At 58.8% G+C, this 16,033-nt stretch overlaps 1 protein-coding gene across 1 annotated transcript in view; it reads left to right on the top strand.

The window, feature by feature from the left end:
* Window positions 1-1,952: 1,952 nt before the first annotated feature.
* The window catches only part of EPHA8 (EPH receptor A8), a 33,611-nt gene continuing 19,530 nt past the window's right edge, over window positions 1,953-16,033 (top strand). Inside the window, exons 1-3 of the mRNA XM_032418136.1 lie at window positions 1,953-2,046; window positions 7,518-7,582; window positions 13,349-14,012. Of these exons, the coding sequence (XP_032274027.1) occupies window positions 1,953-2,046; window positions 7,518-7,582; window positions 13,349-14,012 (823 nt within the window). The remainder of the gene's footprint in view (window positions 2,047-7,517; window positions 7,583-13,348; window positions 14,013-16,033) is intronic.

Below are 16,033 nucleotides of genomic sequence, written 5' to 3'. Positions count from 1 at the left end.
CCTGCAGGGAGGTCTAGAGTCCTGGGAGCTGTGGCCGCTCCACCACAGGCTTGCCCACACTGCGTTGTTATGAAAATGTTTGCGTTAGCTGCCAACTTTAAATATTAGGAGATAGCACATAAAAATTCCAGCTATAAAACCTCACTTGAAAGCACAGAAATCGGGCCCCCATCCCTACAGCGATGTGAGCTAGAGCTCAGAACCCCCCCCCCCCCCAGTGGGTTTCATAAGGATGCCCGCCTGTCTCATGTGGGCATTTGAGTTTGCCTCTCCGGGTCTAGTCCAGTCTGCTCCCTCTAACCCCCACCCCCTTCACAGCATCCCTGAACAGCCTTTAGCTAGTGTCTGCTTGAATGCCTCTGGTAACAGGGGGCTTACCTCGTCTTTGAGATAGTTGTTCTGAGCTGTTGGTGCTAGGAAAGGGCTCCTAATCTGAGCTATCTCCCCCCTTTCTGTAACTAAGAAAGATGCACAGGAAAGAAGTGGGTTTTAGAGTCCAGTGGATCTGGATCTGAGCTCCCCTCTAGCATTTAACCAGCTGTGTGATGTAAGGCGAGTGATGCTCTTTCTTCACTTCGGTTTCCTTAGCTGCACCTCCGCTGCAGGACTGCGTGAGGCTCAAAGTAGAGCAAGTTTATAAAGCGCCTAAAGCAGGGTCTGGAACGCCCTCCCCAAATGGGCTTGATCATTCTATGTAACCTCCAGCCATGGGTCCAACCAACTCTTCCCAGTGAGTTCAAGGGCTGGGAGTGTAGTTGGAGAGAGCTGAGCAACGGTCTGTGCCAGCTAAGTCAGAGGCAGAGTCCCAGCTTGAGGGCCAGCCCCCTAGGAGCTGCAGGTCTCTATCTGCCTCCCGGACAGCTTGGCCCTCCAGGTGCTCAGGGAGCTTGAAGGTGGTAGGCAGGGCCCCGGGAGGGAGCCCCCACATCCCTGTCTCTGCTGTCTGCCCACAGCCTGTAGCCCTCCCAGGACGGGATCCCTACTGCTGGGAATGGAACTGGAGGTGGGGAAGTCAGGGGAGGCAAACACAGGGAACGAGCATCACCATCATCTGGAACGGCTGCCATTACCGGGCACCTGGCAGTGTGCCTGGCAGTATGCTGGACCCTTACCTGAGTCCTCGAACAGGATTCTCATAACAACCCGAGGACACAGAGACGGTTGTTCCTGTTCTACAGATACGGAAGTTGAGGCTCAGAGAGGCTAAGAAACATGCCCAAGGCCACACAGCCAGGATTTAAAATCCTGTACGCGCCTGGTGTCTGAGCCTGCGCCCCCGACCACTGCACCCTACCGCTCCCTAAACTCGGGGTGCCTTCTTCATGCCCTCTCATTGGGCTGTGGGAGGGGAGGGCGAGAGAGTTTTTACCCCAAAGTGCTTCTGAATTGGTCTCGGAGCCTCTGCCGCGGGAACTAGCGAGGGTGCATCCGAGGGTGTCACCGCGCGAGGCACTTCGGGCGCGTGTGTCTGAGGGTCATGCGTGTAAGCGTGAGTGTGCGGGAGGACGCCTCGCCTGTGCGTGAGTGTCCACGCGTCCCGGTGTCGCGGGGGGCGTCCTGAGCGCGGCTCGGCGCGCGGTGGCTCCGACTCCACGTGCGGACGCGGGGCGCGCGCCGCCCCCCGAAGGTGCGGGCGGGTGAGTGCGAGCGTGCGCACGTGCGGCGGCGAGGTCCGCGGGGCCGGTGTCCGCGGGGCGGCTCCGTGTCCCCCACCCCCACCCCCGCCTCGGTGCTGATTGGCTCGGCGCCGTGACGGGCCGGCCCCCGCCCGGGGCGGCGGCGGCGGCGGCGGCGGCGGGCGCGGGTGCCCGCGTGTGCGCTGTGTGCCGGCGTGTGCGCCGGGGTGTGCGCCCGGCCGCCGGCTGTGCGGGAGAGCCGCGGAGCGCGCCGACGCGCGGGCCGCTGCGGCCGAGCTGGAGGGTGCGCGGCGCTCCCGCCCGCCCGGCCCGGCCATGGCCCCCGCCCGGGGCCGCCTGCCCCCCGCGCTCTGGGTCGTCACGGCCGCGGCGGCGGCGGCCACCTGCGTGTCCGCGGCGCGCGGCGAAGGTGAGCGGCGGCGGCGGGGCGGGGGCGGCCGAGGGGCCCGGGGCGCGGCGCCCGCTGCCGGAGGCTCAACTTCCTTCCCCTCGACCCTGAGAGCCAAAGGGGATGGGATCCCTGGGCTGGGGGGCGGGGGGAGGCAGGGATGGCACCGCGGGAGAGAGCCGAGGTCAAGGGACAGCGCGATGGAGATGGGGACAGGACTGGGGGATAGGAACCCGGACCCGAGGGCTTGAGGATGGGGGACAGAGGCCCCCGGGGTCTGGGGGGACGGGGAGGGAGGATGGGACTGAGGGATTGGGAGCTGGGGACGGAGAACTGACGGTTGGACCCTGGGGATGAGGGAACAGGACTGGGGACAGAAGACAAGAGAAGAGGTATAGAGGAGAGAGGGGACAGGACCAGGGGACATGGCAGGGACAGAGGACAGAGAACGGACACAGGGATGCGAGATGAGGTTCAGAAGGCTGAAGAAGAAGAGGGAAGGGGTGCCATTGAGAAAGGAGACCAAGAACTAAGGAAGGAGGAGCAGAGAGCAGGAGCGGGTTGCGGGAAGCGGGAGAGAGGGGCAGGGAGTGAGAGTCTTAGGTGGGAGGGCTGGACGGCTGGGGAAGTCACTGCTGGAGGGGAGGGGCGGGAGGGTGGCCCTGGGAGGAGGGGACAGTGACGAGCAGGCCGCGGGGCTGCAGAGGGGCTGAGGCAGGCAAGGCCCTGGAGAGCAGAGTCCTGTCCAGGGGCAAGGCTGGGGCAGTCTGGTCACTCAGGGGACCCAGGGGTGGGGGGCAGGAGCAGGAGCGTGGGCTGAGCCGTCAGGACAAAAAAGGTCTGGGAGGTGACCTCCTGGTGGTGGGAGGGAACAAGGAAAGCTGGGACGAGACACCCATCAGGGTTCCTCAACACCCAGGGCCTCACATCTGCACATGTGCACACACATGTGCGTGCGCACACACACACACACACACACAGTTAGCCCCACTGAAGTCCGGGTCCAGCCCCGGATGCTGCCCTGGGTTCTGTTCTGCACCCCACCTCCTATCCCCCAGGATCTCCTCTGCTCCTACAGCTCAGCCCAGAGGAGGCCCAACGTGGTGCTCTGGGCAGGATCCAGGGGCAGGATCTACAGCTGGGTCCAGAGCTGTGTTCTTGCCCTGGCAGGATGAACTTCTTCCACACGCGAGGGAGCTCCAGCGCCGGTGTTCCTCATCCACACTCAGATACGCCAAAGATCCACCCCCTCACGCACGAACAGCTCAGAGACATAGCCGTCCCCGAAAGCACACATGCACACACGGACTCACATCAGGATTTACACACACAGACTCAGGCCTGTAGAGACTCACACGCATGGACAGCTCCCCACCTCCAACATCACCTACAGTCAGACACACAGAAGTGCAGCCAGGATACGTGTGCACAGACACGCATGTGCACACACATACATGTGCAGAGGCACGCACAGGAGAATATGCACAGCCATGGGCAGATACTACATATATAAGAAGCCTCCCAAGCTTGCGTTCATGCCCACGGAAATGCATGTGCACATAATAAATGCACGCATAGTGTCTCCGGTGGGAGAAGGACTAGGGCAGGGGAGCTGAGAGCTGAGGTGAGGTGGCAGGCAGAGCAGGGCCAGCTGGGGTGGCTGGTGAGCAGGCGCAGGTTCCTGGGACACCAGAAGAGAATTGAGGTGGGGGCCCGGTGAGTAGGGAAGAGGGCAGGACTGGGGCACAAGGGCCTGGGGGCTCCCAGGTTTGGGTTGGGGGAAGGGGACGGTTTCTTACCAGCAGGATGCTGTGGGGTCCACATTGAGGCTCTGGGCTTTGGACAGTACACCCTCAACTCCTCTAGGAAGGAGGCAGCACCTTCCAGAATGGCAGACTGGCACACCCCAGATCCCCCTGGGGAGGTGACTTAGAGCAGGCTCACCTGCAGAAGACAGGCCATTGGCCTGAGAGGGAGAGGAGGACATGTCCGGGGGGGGGGGGGGGGGAGGGCGCAGCAGCTGGGGAAGAGGCAAGGTCCACAAAAAGAGGCAAGCGGGGATGTCTTTGTCCAGGGCTGAGGGAGGCATAGTCCGAGGGCCGGTCCTCGCCTGTCCAGCCAGCGCAGCAGAGGACCCACAGCGGGGCGGGGGTGGACCGTGCAGGCTGGAGAGCCTGGGGCCGAGGTTCCACAAAGGCCGGCCCTCCCTCCCGAAGGACAGGAGTCCCTCCCAGTATCATTCCTGGGCTGGTGCAGTGCCAGGATTGGCCAGGGAGACTGTGGGCGCTCAGGGAGGGGTATCTGCTCCCAGCTAGGCTCCCGAAAAGGAGCAGTGCCCCAGCCTGGTCATGTGCCCCCGTACCAGGTCCCTCATAGGACAGGAGAGGGCCCCACACCTGCAGAGATGCCCCCCAAGCCCCACCAGGCTCATAGCCCCTTATCACTCTCTGTGGGGATTATCCACCACTTTGGGGTGATCGCCGAGGCGTTCACATCCTGGCTGACATCCCCTGGCCACCGGAATTCTCTAGCCTCACCATCATGCAGTGCGTCCTCAGGGAATGTAAATCAATTTAAGTATTAGTCTCAGCGAAATGGAATGGGGGAAGGTGACGGTGCTGGAGAAAAAAAGAAATCGCATAATGCTTTCCACAGTGGAACAGGAAAGGCTTAGGAATTATCTGTGCTTCTCAGAGCAGGAGAGGGACCCGTTTGATCTCCCAGAACAGCCCGGGCGGGTAGGCCCAAGAAGGATGCCTACAGACATCTTGCAGATGAGGAAATTGAGCACAGAGGGGTTAAGTGATTCGCTTCATGAAGGCCCTGAGAGACCATGAGTCCAGTCCTCCCATTGGCAAACGGTGAGATGGGCCCAGAGAGAACTGACTTCACGGATGGCACACAGACCTACAGGCCAGCAGTGCAAGAGGGGGAGAGAGCCCAGGCCGGGTGACCAGAAAGGTTTGCATTTCCAAGGGGATGCAGGGGGAGTGGGTCTCATGCTGGACTTGTCTCTGGCCCTGAAGCAATCTCCTCTGGGCCCGGAGCTTCCTGTGACAGGCATTCTGGGTCTCCTCCCCAGCCCCCCATGGGAGGGTATGTGAGGTAGGGAAGAAGGGGGACAAAGGGAGAGGAGAGGAGGGCAGGGACAGGGAAGCGTCTGGAAGGAGTTGGAACAAGCAGCCGTAGAATCCTATAGCTCTTCCCGAATCTGATAGAATCGACTTTTGACTTATCTTTGGATTATCTGAGCCCCCTGGCTGGCTGATCAAGAATCAGCTGCAAATGTGGTGAGGTTTCCCGGGGTGGGAAGGGCCTGGAAAGTGGGGTCTGCAGGCGGCTGCCCCACGAGTCACGAGTCACGGTGCTCCCGTGGGGAGGAGTCTAAGTGGTGGACATTTATGCTGACTGCCCCTGGGTTAGGGGCAGGACTGAGCTGTGTTCAGGAGACTGGAGAGCGGGCCCTCCAGCTCTGAGACCACATCTGCAATGTGGGTTGGAATGGGGGAGCCCACTGGTCCCCTGTCCTCATCCTCTCCCCCGACGAGGCTCTGCTGGTCTGGGGGAAACTGCAGTGCGGCCCCCTCCCCCTCCCACCAGCCAGCAGGAGGAGAGAGCTTGCCTGACCCAGTTTTCTCTCCATTGCCTGAGAGGGAGGGAGGGAGGCGGGAAGGCTTCTCTGCCTGCGCCCGTGGCGTGGGGCCGGCTGGGGAGGGGAGGCCCTTCTGCGGACGCTGGTTCCATCCCCTGATCCCCACCTGACCCCTGGGGACCCAGGGAGGAGGGCAGAGGCCCCTCCCCTGGTTCTGCAAGCTCTCTCCAGCTGGCCTCCCCTCTGGGGCCCCTGACAATGGGGTGGGAGGGTAAGAGGAGGGAGAAAATCAGCAAATAAGAGCATCCTCACTCCAACGTTTCCTGAAGACACTTGTCTCCATCTTTGAGGGGCACGCACAGAGCTATGCAAATTTCAGGCAGCAGGACACCCAGCCTCCCTGCAGAAAAGTTCCAGGAGGGCCCCAGCGGTGTTAACCCTCTGGAACCTGCCCCAGCCAGCCTAGGTAGCAGCCCGTGATTGCAGGCTGGGAGAGGGGGTATGTGGAAGAGAGCGTGAAACGGGAGGCATTGGGAACGTGGAGCCAAGAGCCCTCTCATATTCCCATCACCAGATAGACCAAAGGGAGCAGGGGCCCAGAGAGATGAAGGGACTCACTGGAGGACACACAGCAGTCGAGACTCAAACCCCGATTTCTTAACAGTTGAGTGCGCCTTCATCACCTTAAAGTGAGTGGGTAGGTCTGAGTACAAGGAGAGAGGCAGGAGGGGCAGGACTTTGGGAAAGGGAATTAGCTTTAATAAGGCAGCGACTCCAGGCTTTACAGTTTACTCTCTAGGTGTTATTATCCCCATTTTACAGATGAGGAAACAGGATCAGAGAAGCCAAGGTCAACTACTATGTAGCCGCACTGCGATCTGAGCCCAGCCGTGTCTGGCTCCAAAGGCAAGGTCTTCTCCATTGTGTTGTTGAGACTTTGCAGGGTCCCCTTTGGGGGTCTGGCTTGGAATAGACTTGCCTTTCGGGCCAGCGCTCCTTCCCAGCCACGGTGACTTGCTCACAGGTTCTGCTTCCTGGCCTCAGGCTACCGGGGCTCGCGGCGCCGGCTGTGGTTGCCTCCCCGGGTGTTCTGAACACCAGGCCTGCCGGCTACCCCCGGGGGGGGCACTGAGCATGTTCCCGAATGTCTCCGAGGCCCAGGGTCTTCATTGGTCAAATGGAGACGAGAGTCACCACCTCGCGGCGGCTGTCATCGTGCAGGTCAGGGCGAGACGTCTAAAGCGCCCCTCACAGAGCTCAGCACACGGTGGGGGCCGGGAGGCAGTTCTTACTGCTCCAGGTCCCCCCACCTCAGATGTGCTCAGAGGACCCGGTAGGTGCCAGGCATGTCCTGTGGGACACTGGTGATTGCAAAGCTGGGACCGGTCCTCCCGCAGGAGGTATGACCCCACGGTGCAAACCTTGCTGGGTGCTTTTAAAGCCCTCATGTCCCATGAATGAGACGAGGATGAGGCTGTGTGGAAAACAGGACCCATCGTCATGCCCATTTTTCACAGGAGGAAACTGAGCCTCAGGGAGGGGCAGGGACTTGTTCAGGGACACACAGCCCCTACATGGCAGGGCTGGGAATGTGGCCCGGGCCTCCTGGACTCCTGAGGCCATCTCTTAGCCATTCCACTGCATCACCAACCAGGGAAGCCCCGCGCTTGGGGCAGCTTGTGTTCCGGGGGTTTGGAAGGTCACATTTGGGCCGAGGTGGTGGAGGATGGCCTCAAGCAAGAGGGACAACTTGAACCGGGCCCCAGAGGAGAGGGGAAGTGAGGCGTGGAGCTGGCGTGTTCGGGGCTGAGAGCAGACCAGTGTGGCCAGGTTGGGCTGCGCTGTGGGACTGGGGAGGAGTGTCCTAGGCTCTGATGCTCTCTCCTCTCCTGTTTTACAGTAAACTTGCTGGACACGTCCACCATCCACGGAGACTGGGGCTGGCTCACATATCCGGCTCACGGGGTAGGTGACCAGCCGTGGGGCCAGCATCATCCTCTGTGAGCAGAGAAAGCCTGTGACTCATGCTCTTACCATCAGATCAAAAGGAAGCAGATGCCCAGAGAGGTGAAGGGACTTACCCAAGGCCACACAGCAGTTAGAAACAGAATTGCTGATTCCTTCCCTCCGTTCCTCCCTCCCTCTGTCCCTTTCTTCCTATCTTCCTACCTTCCTACCTTCCTTCCTTCATGCAGACCCCTGGGATTACAGAACCAAGCCTGGTGCTGGGCTCCCGATTCTTAAGTCTAAGACCCTAGGTGTGGGATCCTGATGTCTGTGTTCTGGGCCTACAGATTCATGATAGGCCCCAGTCGGGCCTTTCACCCCTTCGGGATTGGTCCCCTCCCTCATGCCCTGCCTTCACCAGGAGCTGCCCGGGCCCCTGTTACTCTGTTCCCTAGAGTCATCTGGGCGGCAGCTGCCAGCAGGTGTAGCCGAGCCCCCAGGCCCCTCTGGCCTCCATGGTGACCCGGGGCTGAGCCCAGCAGGTCTCCATGGGTCCCATCCTCCTGGGGAGTGGCCATGGTAGCCCCAGGACATCCAGAGACAAAGCTGCACTGCCCGGCCCTCCGCTTCTCTTATCCAGACCTAGGGGCGGGGGGAGGATCCATGAGCCTGGCGGAGGCCCGATTCTGCCACTGACAAGCGGGGTGGCCCTGGTGGTCGCCACCTCACTCCCTGAGTCTCAGCTCCCCATCTGTGGCAAGGGATGAGCATGTGACGACCTCGTGGGCTTTGCTGTCAGGCTGAGGGGAGGTGACACCTGGTCTTGGCGCTGTGCCTGGTACCTGGTGAGCCCTCACTGAATGTACTGTCACTGTCATTGTCATTAGTGTGTGTTAGGGTTCTGTGTCACAGACATTTCTTCCTGCAGGCATGCTCAGAAATGCACACACACATCCCCCCCCCCCCACAGACGCAGGCGTGTCACGTACACGTGACCTCTCTCGTGAACGCTGGTTTCCACGGCTCTGGAGACAAGGGTAATAATATTAATAATGATGGTGACAATGACATCAAGAGTGACTATGTGTGAAGGGAGTGGGAGTATTTCTTCACTTTTCATCCGGGCCATTTGTGGCTGGCTGGGGGCAGGCTGGAGCCCCCCTCCCCTCCCTCTGGAGCAGAAAGCCGAGTCCGCTGTCATTAGCCCCCGTGTACCAGGCTTCAGGAAGCTTCACAGCAGGCCACATGGGCCCAAGAGCCAGGAGGGAACTCCTTTCTGCCTGAGCAGATGAGCCCCGCCTAAGGGCAAAGGCTGGGTCCTTGAAGTGTCTTTACCTCCCTGGGCCTCAGTTTCTCCCTGTGAGTTTCTCCTCTGTGTGTGCCCCAGCTGGCTGTCTCCCGGGGGTGAGCAGGGTGTGAAAGGGCTTGAGAAAGTGAGCCAGCTCTGCCAGTGGCAGGGGGTTGACCCTTGAGGAGGTGACCGCCTGGCCGATGGCTGGGTCAGCTTTTCCCCCGAGACCCAGCAGCTAGGAAGGAGTGGGCCTGGCCCCAGGTCCTCCTCAGAGCTTAGGACTTGGTTTTTAGAGTTCCTTACAAGGAATTGTAAGGGTTTTAAGCAGGTGGGGAGCATGGCTGGACTTGTGTTTTCACTGACCGTGCTGCAAATCTAAGGTTCTTTTGCTTCCAAGGTGCCGTGAAGCATGGCTCAGAGTTACCTTATCCTGTTAGAACAAATAGCGTATATTCACACAGCTCTGAACAGTTCACAGGCATGATCTCATTTAATCCCCACGACCAATCCTGTGAGTAGGCACAGCCACCCATTTCACAGATGAGGAAGCTGAGGCTCAGAGCAGCAAGGAATAGCTTACCCACCATCAGACAGTTTCCAAAGGATGGACTCAAACTGCAATTGCGCGGGCCTAGAGCCTGTGTTGAGTCCCTGATCTTCTCTCTGGTCTATGTCCTCGTCGTGAGAGGGTGGGAGGCCCTCCAGCGTTGTCTGCTGAGCCGGGGGCCACTTCCCATCTTTATGGGGGCTGGAGATTGCGCCTGCCTGGAGGGGAAAGAAGGCTGGGTGAGATCCCTGGTTCCCAAACTCTAGACCTTGAACCCGTTCCAGGCTAGCAAGTGAGGCAAACAGGGCCCCATGTCCCCGGGGTATGGGGAGGTGCCTGGGAATCTGGGTTCATAAGCTTTCCAGGCGATTCTCCTGCCCAGCTGGCTAGGGAGCCTGTGGACATGGTCCTTGGGGCTCTGTGAGGTTCCTCTGATTCTGAAAGCTCTTAAACAGCCTGGGAGCAAGGGCCATCCAGGGCTGTGTCCAGCATCAGCAGAGTGATTGGATTGTCAGCCAGGGCCGCACAGCTTAAAGGCCAAGGGTGCTGCTGGGTCTGGACGAGCCGGTACTCTGCTGCCTCTGATCAGTGTGACCCAGGCAAGTCACTTCCCTGGCCTCCACCTCCCCGTTTATAACATGGGAACGAGCACAGAGCCTGCTCCGTGCACTTGTCATCCATGAGGATGCACGAAAGGGACATTTTCCTGGTGAGAAACCTGAAGCTCTGAGAGGTTAAGCAACTCTGCTAAGGTCGGGGGACGTCTGGCCCCAGGCCCCAGGCTCTTCATCAGGCCGTGCGCCTCCCTCCACATGCTGGGACCTGCTCGTCGCTTCTGGTGAATTAACAGGCGCTAACCAGCACTGCCTTAGATGAGAGGCACATTCTGTTGTCCCCCCTGACCCTCAGCACCCCCTGGAGTAGGGGGAAGGGGCAGGCATCAGCCGGCCCATTTCACACTTCAGAGAGGGGAGGGGAGATGCCCAGGGCTGCACAGCTGGGGCAGGGCATTCTGTCCAGACGGATGACAGAGCTGCAGAGCAATGGCAGGGGTTGGAGGAGGAGGGCACCGGGGCTTGGGGGGGCGGGGGGGGGGAGGTTTGCCCAGGTGGAGAACAGGGCTCATTCCATCCTTGCACCAGCCTCCAGGAATTCGTGCCACTCTGGGCATCTGCAGCAGCCCCTGGGGCTGGCAGCGCGAGGCCAGGCCACTGGCCTTGGTGGAGCGGCTGGAGCAGATCCGAGGGAGCTGATGAATTTATCCAGGTCCCTGGCAGGAAACAGACAGAGGGCAGCTGGCTGGCTCTTTGGTGCTCCAGTAACTGTGACAATGACTTTAACCCCAGATGTGGCACAGTACTGCCCAGAGGCCCTGGCTGCAGCGTGGGGTCCAGGGGGGGTCCTGTGGGGGTAGGGGGTGTAGGAGGCATAAGCTTTTAGGTGAGGCTGGCACACCCTGGACCTCTTGTGCTGGGGTCCCTGGAGGCAGGCACAGGTGGGCTGGGAAGATGCTGCCAGGTCGGCATCATGGCAGTCCCGTTCCGCTGGTGCCCTATTGTGCCAGGCCCAAGCCAAGCGTTTGGCAGCCTACTTCTCCTTTCATCCTCTCAAGCCTCGCTGAGGTGGGCCTGTCTGAGCCCCATTTTACAGATGTGGGCCCCGAGGGTTGAGACCACATGCTGGCCAAGATGAGATGAGATGGAGGGGCTTTTGTCGGATAGGAAAGACTTGAGACCACCGTGGTCCCACTTCAGCACTTGCGGGTCACTCAGAACCCCCCAGATTCTCAGAACATCACGAGGAGTGGTTTTTACCTCCCCCATCCCCCTTAAGCAATAGAATCTCTAGTTCAAGGACAGTTGCGCATAGAGGCCCAAGAGAGAAGAGCAAGGCATTGCATCTTGGGCCAACCCAAGGCAGGCACCCAGAGCCCATCCCCTCCATCTGCTCTCAGCCTCCAGTCCCTCCTCAGGGCTCTCGGGAGTCCACGGGACTCAGCCCACTGTGACTGCTCCCGGCCAACCAGCATTCTGCAGTTGAGGAAGCTAGGGCCCAGAGAGGAAGAGCGACTTGCTCAAGGTCACACAGCAGGTTAGAGACCAAGAGGTCTTGACCTCTAACTCCTGGCCCATTTCTCGGCACTGGGTCTTGCACGTGAATCCTCTGCGGCTGATCTGGGCTATCTGGTGCTCGCTGAACATTGCTTATTCTTCCTGGCCTCTCGGGGGCTCTTCCCTCCCATCCCTGCAAGAGCTTCCTGCTTTAGTCTGCAGGAAGTTTCCACCACCCCTTAGATGCCCACCCACTTTGGCATGGAGCCCTCCACCACCTTGTCTGTTGGACTGTGAGGCACTCAAGGGGAGGGAGTATTTCTGGAGTGTTCCTTCCTTTCTTTTTAAAAAAGTTGTGGTAAAATGCATATAACATTTATCATTGTAACCACTTTTTAAGTGTTTAGTTCAGTGACATTAAGTATATTCACCGTGTTGTGTGACCGTCACCGCTGTCCATCTCCAGAACTCTTTTCATCTTCCCAAACTGAAGCTCTGTCCCCATGAACTGCCAGCTCACCATTCCCCAGTCCCCCAGCCCCTGGCTACCACCATTCTGTTCTCAGTTTCTATGGCTCTAAGGACCTCATTTAAGTGGAATCCTACAATATTTGTTCTTTCACAACTGGCTTATTTCACTTTGCGTAACGTCCTCAAGGTTCACCCGTGTGGTAGCATGCATCTGAATTTTCTTCCCTTTTAAGGCTGAATACTGTCCCGTTGTTTGGATACACCATGTTTTGTTTATCCAGTCATCCAACGATGGACACATTTGGGTTGTTTCTACCTTTTGGCTACCGCGAATAATGCTGCTGTGAACTTGAGTGTATGCGTATCTGTTTGAGACCCTGCTTTCAGTTCTTTTGCGTATATACCCAGAAGTGGAATTGCTGGGTCACAGGATAGGTCTATTTTTAACTTTCTGAGGAACCTCCACTCTGGTTTTCACAGCAGCTGCACCATTTTACACTCCCACCAACAAGGCACAAGCGTTCCAGTTTCTCCACATCCTCCCCAACATTTGTTATTTCCTGTTGTTTAGATAATTGTCATCCTTGTGAGTGTGAAATGGTCTCTCGTTGTGGTTTTGATTTGTATTTCCCTAATGATGAGTGACGGTGAGCATCTTTCTGTGGACTATTTACCCATCTGTATATCTTCTTTGGGAAAATGTCTATTCAAGTCTTTTGCCGATTTTCCAACTGGGCTGTTCGGGTTTTTGGTTGTTGAGTTGTAGGAGTTCTTTATATATTCTGGATATTAATCCCTTATCAGACACATGATTTTCAGGTATGTTGTCCCCGTTCTGTGGGCTGCCTTTCACTCTGTTGATCGTGTCTGATTTATTTCTGAATCACTGATACCTGGCCGGCACCTGGCACAGAAGCCACCACATTCAGGTGTCCCACTGGTACTCCCTTGCTGAAGGATTTGAGGCATAGTCAGGTCCATGCATTAGAAGGATCCCTCTGGCAACTAATACGGAAACTGGACCCGTGGGCTCCCTGACTTACCCAAGCAAAGTTGACCCCCCTGCAACCTCCCACCCTGGGAGTGTTTGGAGCCGCCATATAGACACAAGGTTGGGTTTTGTAGCTTTGGAATCAATTCCAGTCCTGGCTCCACCACTCACTAGCTGGGTCTTGCTACTTCAGACGTGGGGCTCGCACCTATTTCCTCATCAGTAAACTGCAGCAAATAACACTTTCTCGGAAGGATGGGGCACCTCTGGGATCACATCTCATAGTCGTAGAAGGTCAGCAACTGAAGGGCAGAGAACATTCCGTCTTCCTCCCAGGGATGCCCCCGGCCCTGTGCGCATGTGGCAGGGGTGACTGGCAGGAGGGGGCGAGGTGCTCACGCTCATTTCAGTGCTGTGCTCTCTCTGCCCGCAGTGGGACTCCATCAACGAGGTGGACGAGTCCTTCCAGCCCATCCACACGTACCAGGTCTGCAACGTCATGAGCCCCAACCAGAACAACTGGCTACGCACGAGCTGGGTGCCCCGTGACGGCGCCCGGCGCGTCTACGCCGAGATCAAGTTCACCCTGCGTGACTGCAACAGCATGCCCGGCGTGCTGGGCACCTGTAAGGAGACCTTCAACCTCTACTACCTGGAGTCGGACCGTGACCTGGGCGCCAGCACGCAAGAAAGCCAGTTCCTCAAAATCGACACCATCGCAGCCGACGAGAGCTTCACGGGTGCTGACCTGGGCGTGCGGCGCCTCAAGCTGAACACGGAGGTGCGCGGCGTGGGCCCCCTCAGCAAGCGCGGCTTCTACCTGGCCTTCCAGGACATCGGCGCGTGCCTCGCCATCCTGTCTCTCCGCATCTATTACAAGAAGTGCCCCACTATGGTGCGCAACCTGGCTGCCTTCTCGGAGGCGGTGACGGGTGCCGACTCGTCCTCGCTGGTGGAGGTGCGGGGCCAGTGCGTGCGGCACTCCGAGGAGCGGGACACGCCCAAGATGTACTGCAGTGCTGAGGGCGAGTGGCTGGTGCCCATTGGCAAGTGCGTGTGTAGCGCCGGCTACGAGGAGCGGCGGGATGCCTGTGAGGGTGAGCGGGCCGTGCGGGGGCGGCCAGCGGGCCTGGGGCTCAGTCCGGGAGGGGGCTGCCCGGCTGTGGGGGGGCATTGCGGGCAGCATGCATTGGGGGGCAATAGCATCTGGGAAGAGGGGTGACCCTCCAGCATTTCCGTGTCAGCAAATACACCAGGCGGTGCGTGCGTGTGCGTGTGCGGAGCAGGGGAGGGAGAAGACAGGGAGACACACGACAACCAGGTGCTAGGCTCTGTGGGTGTTGTGGAGACATACCTCTGAGGACACCTGCAGGACTGGGCGTCCAGCTGCGTGAGGGGACAATACCGTGAGCTAACTTAGCTCAGGCATCGTTGTAGGCACTTTTCACGTGTTAACTCATTTAGTCCCCAGAGCTGCCCTATGAAATAGAAGCTACTGTTATCCTGGCTTTGTAGATGAGACTGAGGCACAGAGAGGCAAAGCAACTTGCCCAGGGGCACCCAGCTAGGAAGCAGCAGGGCTGTGATTTGAACCCGGAGGTCTGGCTCCGGAGTCCATGCTCAAAACCACTGAACTTGAGTGGAGGGAAGTGGCCGCAGTCCCTGGGTGCAGGAGGGCAGCATGGGGCTCCTGGGAAGGTGTGCAGGCAGGGACACCCGGGGAGCCCTGTCTAGGTGTGTCCCTGGGCCACCTGAACCGGCCTGCCTGGGTCTAGGGGGATCTTACCCAGGGACCTGTGGGAGAGGACAGCCAAGGTCCTTGAGAAGAGGAAGGCTGAGGATGGAACAGCATGGCACCTGTTCCCATGAGTGCGCTGCTCGGGTTCCCACGCCAGAGACCAAGAGCAGGGCCCAGACCCCAGGCTGAGTGTGTGTGTCACACTTGTACTGTGTGGTGTAGCGGGGGTATCCCAAGCACCGGGGACACTGTGAGAGTTGGTTGGACAGACAGCTGGTGCCTCAGCTGGTTGCCCTCTGCCCTTCCGTGGCTTCCCCGGGGGGCTGGACACATGGCTGCTCAGCACTCAGAGCATAGTGAAGCCTGCTGTTGGGACCCCTGGTCTCCTGGGGTGGGGGAGGATGTTTCTAGGCAGGGATCAGAGAGGCTGGGGCCTGGCCCCAGATAGGACCTGGGATGGGGTCCGTCCCTCAGCCCCAAGCGGGCAGGAAAGACCCCTTGGTGCTCACAGGGTGGAGTAGGGCACGGGCCGAGAATTTCGGGTGGTGCTCAAGGTAGTTCTCTGGGATCAGGATACTCCATCCAGCCACGAGGCCCCTTCCAGCCCCTCTCTGGGGCTCTCTGGTTTCCATAAGAAGTCCTTCACACTCCCAACTGCTACGAGCCTTCACCTCTCGGGGACCCTAACTTCCAAAGCACCTTCTGTGACGTTCGCCCGTTTCTGGACTTGTTCTGCCCCCTGTGGCCTCATTTGTCAGGCTCCCAGGCTTCCAGCCTCTTCTGGTTCCCATCACAATCATCCCTGCACTTCTCAGCTCCCTGCTGGATGATAACCAACATCCCCAGTGCCTTTGCAGCTCACAAAGGGAGGCTCACACATCAACTCATTTGCTCCCTGGAGCAAGGCAGGTGTTACAGATCCATTTTACCAATGGGGAAACTGAGGCTCAAGAGGTAGCATCACTGCGTAGGCCTCACAGCTGGTGAGAGGTGGAGCTGGGACCTGAGTCGGGTCTGTCTTGCTGGGAGCCACGTGTAGGCATTTAGCTTATCTCTGGCCCAGCCTGACTGCTCTCCCCACCAGAGCTGGCTTCCAGCACCCCCTCCTGATGGGGACAGTAAAGTCCCTCAGCAATTTTCAAGTGTTTGCCACGTACGAGGCACATTAATAAGCACTTTCTCCTTGTCATGGCAGTTACTCATTCTGTTGAGCATCTGGTGTGTCCCAGGCATTGGAATTTAGGCACAGGGAGTCCCTGCACTCGAGAAGTTCACACACCTTCTCATGCTTACAGAAGTCCTCTAAGCTAGGTGGCATATCCCCATCCTACAGATGCGACAAACTGAGTCCTTCAACCTAAATCACAGAGTAGGGCTCTG

This window comes from Phoca vitulina, unplaced genomic scaffold (genome assembly GCF_004348235.1).
Source record: "Phoca vitulina isolate PV1807 unplaced genomic scaffold, GSC_HSeal_1.0 scaffold2, whole genome shotgun sequence".
Lineage (NCBI taxonomy): Eukaryota > Metazoa > Chordata > Mammalia > Carnivora > Phocidae > Phoca > Phoca vitulina.
The sequence above is the reverse complement of the archived record's forward strand: the minus strand, read 5'-3'. Positions and strand labels throughout refer to the sequence as shown.